Raw genomic sequence first — 7,492 nt, forward strand, 5'->3', positions numbered from 1 at the left:
GAAATACATAAAATCCTGCAAATACAAAGATTTTAAATAAAACACTTAACATGTATGTATAGCAAAAACTTTTTTTGTGTGTGTTGAATGGAATGGGGAAGAATTAGAACAGTTTACTTTTTTTATCATGGTCTCTATCCCTAATGGGGAGATTCACCCTCTGTATTTGTCCTGGTGACCATTGTTAAGGAGGCAAAAAGTGACAGGAAATCAAAATTGTAGCATTGTTACAAAAATGAGAATTTGTACAAAGGGACACTTCTTCTGGTGACAAGTCTAAAGCTAGTCATACTCTAGTAGACTTTTGAATAAACATTTGTTTGAAAATTGTACATTCCATGACTTGAACAATGTAATTTGAAACTACTTCAAAATTTAATTTCATTTGATTTTGGAACTAATGGACCTTCATGACCAAAAACCACATGCATTGTTAGAAATGTGTTATTTTGAGAAAAAAAAATCCATTCTGCTCCTTCGAATGTTCTCATCGCTGTGGTCAAAAGTGAACATCGATTTGACCCCACTAACAATTATAAAACTGTACAAACGTTCTTAAAATTTCAAAATTCTGTACAAAATTCGACTGATGTACTGTATGGCCATCTTAAGAGTGGATGCATGTCATTTTTAGAGATTCCCTCTAACTTCTTTTTGAATCTCCAGGACAGGAAGTATGGAAGTATGGTCAAATCTAAAATAAAAAAAATAAACTGACAGGGATTTTAACCTTTTCCTACGCTATCCAATACTAAAGAAGATAATTTTTGCTCTATACACTTTATTAGAAAACATTTTCTACAAACATTATGCAAATAAAATGGGGAAAAACAAAACAGAGGTGGGAAAGGCATGCACATTAAGTATTTTAACTGGCTCACAACCACCTCACACAGATTTACTGCGGCAGGGTGGCCGCTCTGCGCCAGATCATGTACTAGGTACATGATCTGGTACTTCCAGGTCTGGGATGCGCACGCACGCCATCGGCGACCTGCTCCCACTGTGATTGGACTCAGCGGGAGCCAATCAGCGGGTCCGATCCTTGACGAGAGAGGCAGAATGGCGGTCTGCCTATATAAACAAGGCAAATCACCTCTGTCTTCTCTCAGCCAAACCCCCCCCCACTGTTAGAAAGCACTTCCTCAGAGCACATTTAACCCTTTGATTGCCCCTCATGTTAACCCCTTCCATGTCATTAATACAGTGACATATTTTTAGCACTGATCACTGTATTGGTGTCACTGGTCCCTAAAAAGTGTCACTTAGTTTCCGATTTGTTCGTCGCAATGTCACAGTCCCACTAAAATCACAGATCGCCGCCATTACTAGTAAAAAAAAAAAAATTCCATAAATCTATCCCATAGTTTGTAGACGCTATAACTTTTGCGCAAACCCAAAATCAATATATGCTTTTTTTATCAAAAACATGTAGCAGAATACATATTGGCCTAAATTTATGAAGAAATTGGATTTTTTACTTTTTTTTTATTGGGTGTGTTTTATAGCAAAAGGTAAAAAATGTATATTTTTTATCAAAATTGTTGTCTTTTTTTGTTTATAGCGCAAAAAAATAAAAACCGCAGAGGGGATCAAATACCACCAAAAGAAATCTTGTGGGGAAAAAAGGACATCAATTTTATTTGGGTACAGCATCACATGGCCACGTGATTGTCAGTTAAAATAACGCAGTGCCGTATCACAAAAAATGGCCTGGTCATGAAGGGGGTAAACCTTCCGGAGCTGAAGTGGTTGAAGGAATGTAACATAATGTAATGTAAACGCGCCCTAACGCTCAACAAACGCTACAAAACCGCGCATAGGGCATTTAGGGAGTGTTTGTAACGCTTGTAAAATGCCCCATTCTAAAGCTCATTGATGCCTGTCTGACGCCTATACTAACGCCATACAAACGTTATAGGAGTGTTTGTTGAGCGTCAGAAATTTAGTCAAGTATGAACAAGCCCTAACTGTAAAATACCCATTTTATATTTTTAAATGCTTTATAAACCCTTTTAAAGATAGCTATACTTTAAAACAATTCTTAACAATTTTAACAAAAAACAACTTGCTAAGCACCAACATTTTTTTATATTATTTACTTCATATGAATGTTACGTTCCTCTTTGAGTGTAGAGTGGAATGTGGCTTTACACACAAAGGATAGCAGCAGGGAATCCACTGAACTAACATAGAATGTGCTTTTTATACCCTTAGTTTATGTGTTATGCTCTTGCATGTTATAATTGTCAAATGAAGGTGCAAACTCATCAATATCAGACACAAAAACCATACAGTTGTTATTTTGCAAACAACCCAACTCTTCAATAATCCACGTATTCCTTTCCATACTAAAACATTAGCATACCAAACAAGCCCTCTGGAGACTGAACAGGGTTATTTTAGTACTTACAGTGCCTAACAAGCTTGTCTGTATGTCATTTTTCAACCTGTTTGTCCGTCTCTGTACCTCATCTGCTTTTCTTTGATTTTTAAAAGAACATGCAGATTGTAAGCTCTGTGTTATAATAATAATAATTATTATCCTGTGGGTCAAGCTCTAAATTACCTACTTTACTACTGATCTCCTGGTGCTAGACATTCCTTATTGATTTAGTAAAGATCACCTGTACATTTTGCTAATCCAGTACCTGTCTTCATATTAAACTAGTATTAAACCTAAAATCAAACATTTATTATATTGCAGGTTACCATTTATTAAATGTGATGGCTGCATTTGTGTTCTTTCTTTCTTCTATTTTCATCTGGTGGTAAGTCTGTTGTTTTTAAAAAGAACAAGCTCTCCAGCAGAATGTATCACTTACAGATTTGAGACAAACCATTTATCGCTGACGGGGGGGGGGGCTTACAATGATCAACTTTTATTTATTTATGAAAAACCTTTATCCCAAAAAGAAAATAAAAATGTTTGCTGTGACTGCTTATAAAGTGTTAGCTGGAGTTTGGCTTCAATATGTAAGGCTATTTAAATCTATAGGTACACTATATTGTCAAAAGTATTGGGACACCTGCCTTTACACGCACATGAACTTTAATGGCATCCCAGTCTTAGTCTGTAGGGGTCAAATATTGAGTTGGCCCACCCTTTGCAGCTATAACAGCTTTAACTCTTCTGGGAAGGCTGTTCACAAGATTGAGCAGTGTGTCTATGGGAATGTTTGACCATTCTTCCAGAAGCACATTTGTGAGATCAGCATGGACCTTGCTTTGTGCACTGGTCCAGGTCATTTGGTGGAGAGGGGATTATGGTGTGGGGTTGTTTTTCAGGGGTTGGGCTTGGCCCCTTAGTTCCAGTAAAGAGAACACTTAAGGCATCAGCATACCAAGACATTTTGGACAATTTTATGCTCCCAACTTTGTGGGAACAGTTTGGGGACAGCCCCTTCCTGTTCCAATGTGACTGTGCACCAGTGCACAAAGCAAGGTCCATAAAGACATGAATGAGCGAGCTTGGGGTGGAGAAACTTGACTGGCCTGCACTTCACCTCAACCCGATAGAACACCTTTGGGATGAATTAGAGCAGAGACTGCGAGTCAGGCCTTCTTGTCCAACATCAGTGCCTGACCTCACAAATGTGCTTCTGGAAGAATGGTCAAACATTCCCATAGGCACACTCCTAAACCTTGTGGACAGTCTTCCCAGAAGAGTTGAAGCTGTTATAACTGCAAAGGGTGGGCCAACTCAATATTGAACCCTATGGACTAAGACTGGAATGCCATTACAGTTCATGTGCGTGTAAGGACAGGTGATAGGCAGGTGATACTTTTGACCCCAGACTGACAATGTTTATTTTCAAAGGTGCCCCCCTTGCCCCATTATCCAGAGTGGGGGCACTGTAATACAGGAGGCGTGGTACTGGCCAGATCACCAGATGAAAACAGAGAGGAAAAAAGCTTAAAAAAAGAAAACAAATGCAGCCACCGCATTAGGAGAAAGCACATGTTAGGGGGTCTGAATCAGAAAAAATTCTCCTGTGATGGTGAAGGTGAACAGTAACAGCTGGGCCTCACTTAGCAATGTGTTTAACAATGTCCAGGGAGTTTTCCAGTTAGGCTTCATGAGGTATGTAAATGGCCTACACCTATAGCAAGGAGATTGTTCAATTTTGATCAAAGCTGCACACCTTTTTCTATTTCTACAGATGTCTCTTGTCTGCATAGGCAGATTTTTGGTAGAGTAGTACTGTACACATAAGGGTGGATTTACTAAAGGTAAATAGACTGTACACATTGCAAGTGCAGTTGCACTCATTTTTCCCAGAGCCTAGTAAATGTGGTAAAGCTCAGCTGATTTCCATCACTCAATCATGTGCAACCAAAAATGTTATTTTTTCCTTGCACCTGATTGGGTATTGTTTTCAAAGTGAAGCTTCACCACATTCACTAATTTCTAGGGAAAATTAGTGCAACTGTGCTTGCAAAGTGCACAGTCTAATTGCCTTTAGTAAATCCACCCCATGACTGCAACAAATGTACACTGTTTGTTCCAAATAGAAGTTTAGTTGAACAAAAGAAAACACTGGTTCCACAAAAGAAAATAAATTGATTCCCCCAGCCACACACTCCATGTGGATGAGGGATTCCCTCCCATAGAGCTATTGAATTCTGACAGTAGGAAGGACTCCTCATCGTCAGAATACACTCAGCAGAGATTGACTTCTGTACAACCCACCTGTCCATAGAACCTCCCTACGGAACAGGCCGAATTTCGATCCATTTATGGCTGACTTAAAGTGGAACTTCACCCAAAAGGGGAAGTTCCACTTGTTTGCATCCTCCCACCCTCCACTGCCACATTTGGCACGTTTTTGGGGGTACCCGATTTTGACAAGTACCCGCTCCCCCTTTCAGCTCAGATTGCCATAGCTATCTGACCAGGAAATCTGCCCCCCCTCCTTTCCCGCAGTCTTCTGGAACACATCACAGGTCCCAGAAGGCTACAGAACCATTCGCAATGCACAGCGCGTCTCGCACATGCACAGTATGAAACCGGCTGTGAAGCCACAAGGCATCACTTCCTGTTTCCCTTACTAGAGATGCTGGCCCCTGCACCCGAAGCCAGTTGAAGAATCGGCTCGGGTGAGGACATTGCGGGATCCCTGGACAGGTAAAAGCCAGCAGCTTCCGTATTTGTAGCTACTGACTGTTTTTTTTTTTTGGGGGGGGGGGAGCCCGTAGCTTCTCTTTAAAAAACGATTGTAGAAAAATAGATTACAGGGCCATTAATTAGTGGGTATATATGGACTATTTTTGTAGAATAAGGATATTGTTTATTGTAACTTTAATGCTGTTTGTTGCAGTCAGAAATGGTTATTCATATTTCTGTCATATATTTATATCCTGTCTTTTTTATTGTATTATTTCAGAACTACAGCGAGACGGAAGCATAGAGACACTAAGTAACAGCTCTGGATCTACCAGTGGTAGCATTCCTCGCAACTTTGACGGTTACAGGACGACTCTGCCAAGCAACGAAAGTCAACCTCTCAGCCTGTTCCCATCAAGACTTCTATAGCATAAAAAAACTTAACAGAAGAGAAACATTTTCATACTTACTATTCGCATTTTCAAGTAATTGAATGTATAATGTGTTTCCTTCTTCTCTTCAAGCTTTTTCTTATTAGACTGTATATGTTGGAGTTCACCATTTGCATAGAACATTAGGTTGGAAGTAAGAAATGCAGCGCATTCCTTTTAGTCTTTATTTGGCATCAGTGATTAGTTATTAGGATATGCTTTAAACACTATTAGAACTGAGACAATCTAAATGTGACTTCTACCTGCCTGTGTTTTCTGCAGTGGCATGACATACACTGGTGATCCTGGCATATATATTTATTCGGAGATATAATTTAATGGGAAATGCACATTATGTGTGATATTACTGTACTGAATTTAATAGCAAATGCATCAGAATTGTGTGTGTTTAGCTATACAAAGCTGTGCTTTTGATTCCCAGTTGACACACATGGGTGTGACTATTGTGTCTCCATTTTGTTTTATTCATTTTAGATTATCAAGGGGTGAAGTGTTTTTTTTTTTTTTTTTAAGTAGTAACTCAAATAACTACAAATTAAGCTATTGCCATAACAATCTCTTACACTGATATGCATTCCACCATCAAAGTAAAATCTTAAAATGCTCATATTCTTCCTGGTCTTTTCAGGTACTCAAAGATTAGATTGGGCAATTTTATCTTATACCTAAAGATTTTGCATGGTAAATACAATATTTATGGATGACATACATACTCTTAATCGTGAAAGTATTAAAGCCAACCGAATGCACACCTCTGATAACTTTGTTTAGTATGACATATAATTCCTCATTTTAGTTGCACGAAATGTATTTTTGTGGGATTTCCAGGTATAGATAACATTTCAATTATTACTAGTCACATGGAATCTTTTTTTAACAACATAGGAAATGTAATATGCAAAGAGCTGAGGGGTAAACTGGTGTGTTGTATTAAAATCACATCCTTATGCAGCATAAGATAATAAGATAGAACTTCAGTTAAAAGTAGTCTTTTTTTTTCTAGTCTTCTATAGGAACGGTTACAACATTTTTAGCTTTTTTTGTAATCTCTGTCCTTAGTGGACAGATCTACTACTGCTTCCTGTACCAAAGACACAAGAAGATGTGAAAGTAAATCTCCCCAAAGTGAGAGGAACCCCCACCTCTAACAACTCATTAGACAAGATCCCTCCATTAGGAGATTTTTACCTTTACTTGTCCTTGGTACAACAGCAACCAGAACTAATAGTAAGAGTAAACCTTCCCAACAGCTAGATTGATAGCAATAAAAACCTGACATGGGTTCCAACCCTTCTTGCTCTTACCCTCTCTGAGATATGCATTTTGGGCATGTTACTGAGGGTAACCTACTGCAAAATTATAAATAAGCACAGAAATTTGGACGAATCACTGAATTATTTGCACTACTAACCATACTATTATAGTAGATCACTCATCCATTTAAATTAATTTGTTCCTAAACATTATAAATGATATGGACTTTGTAATCAAACATTCCCCACAGTATCATTAATGTCCTAATACATCTTAGTTAATAATAAATACCCAAGACTTGATGTATAGAATAATAGACTGTTTGGTAGAAGTGATAGTTTTCTTTCCTGGTGGAAGTTAAATTATTTCAGCAACAAACCAGATTTTTGTTTTCACATTTTAAACTGTACTATAAAATGATACCTGGAATCTGATTGGTTGCTATGAGCAATATCACTGTTTTATATTGCATTTTCTTTTTGGTTAACTAGTTTTTTATCTCGTACATATTAGGTGAAATGGTGTGAAATGCTTTTATTTGTTATGATAGAACAGTGACAGGCCAGAGTATTATATTTTGGTGAATCAAGACTGGAATGGAATACTGTGGATCCAGAAAAAAGTAAATGACTGAGGAGAATTATAAAGAAACATTTTATTGAATGAAAAACAATTGTTG

The 7,492-nt window shown here is 38.0% G+C and overlaps 1 protein-coding gene across 4 annotated transcripts in view; it reads left to right on the forward strand.

Moving 5' to 3' along the window:
- BCAS3 (BCAS3 microtubule associated cell migration factor) overlaps window positions 1–6,068 on the forward strand; it is a 1,663,284-nt gene extending 1,657,216 nt beyond the window's left edge. For all 4 annotated transcript variants that reach the window (XM_073615250.1, XM_073615251.1, XM_073615252.1 and 1 more), the window contains one exon: window positions 5,388–6,068. In XM_073615250.1, the coding sequence (XP_073471351.1) occupies window positions 5,388–5,536 (149 nt within the window). In that variant the 3' untranslated portion in view covers window positions 5,537–6,068. The remainder of the gene's footprint in view (window positions 1–5,387) is intronic.
- Window positions 6,069–7,492: the final 1,424 nt, after the last annotated feature.

The sequence above is a fragment of the Aquarana catesbeiana genome, linkage group LG02 (assembly GCF_042186555.1).
Source record: "Aquarana catesbeiana isolate 2022-GZ linkage group LG02, ASM4218655v1, whole genome shotgun sequence".
Classification (NCBI taxonomy): domain Eukaryota; kingdom Metazoa; phylum Chordata; class Amphibia; order Anura; family Ranidae; genus Aquarana; species Aquarana catesbeiana.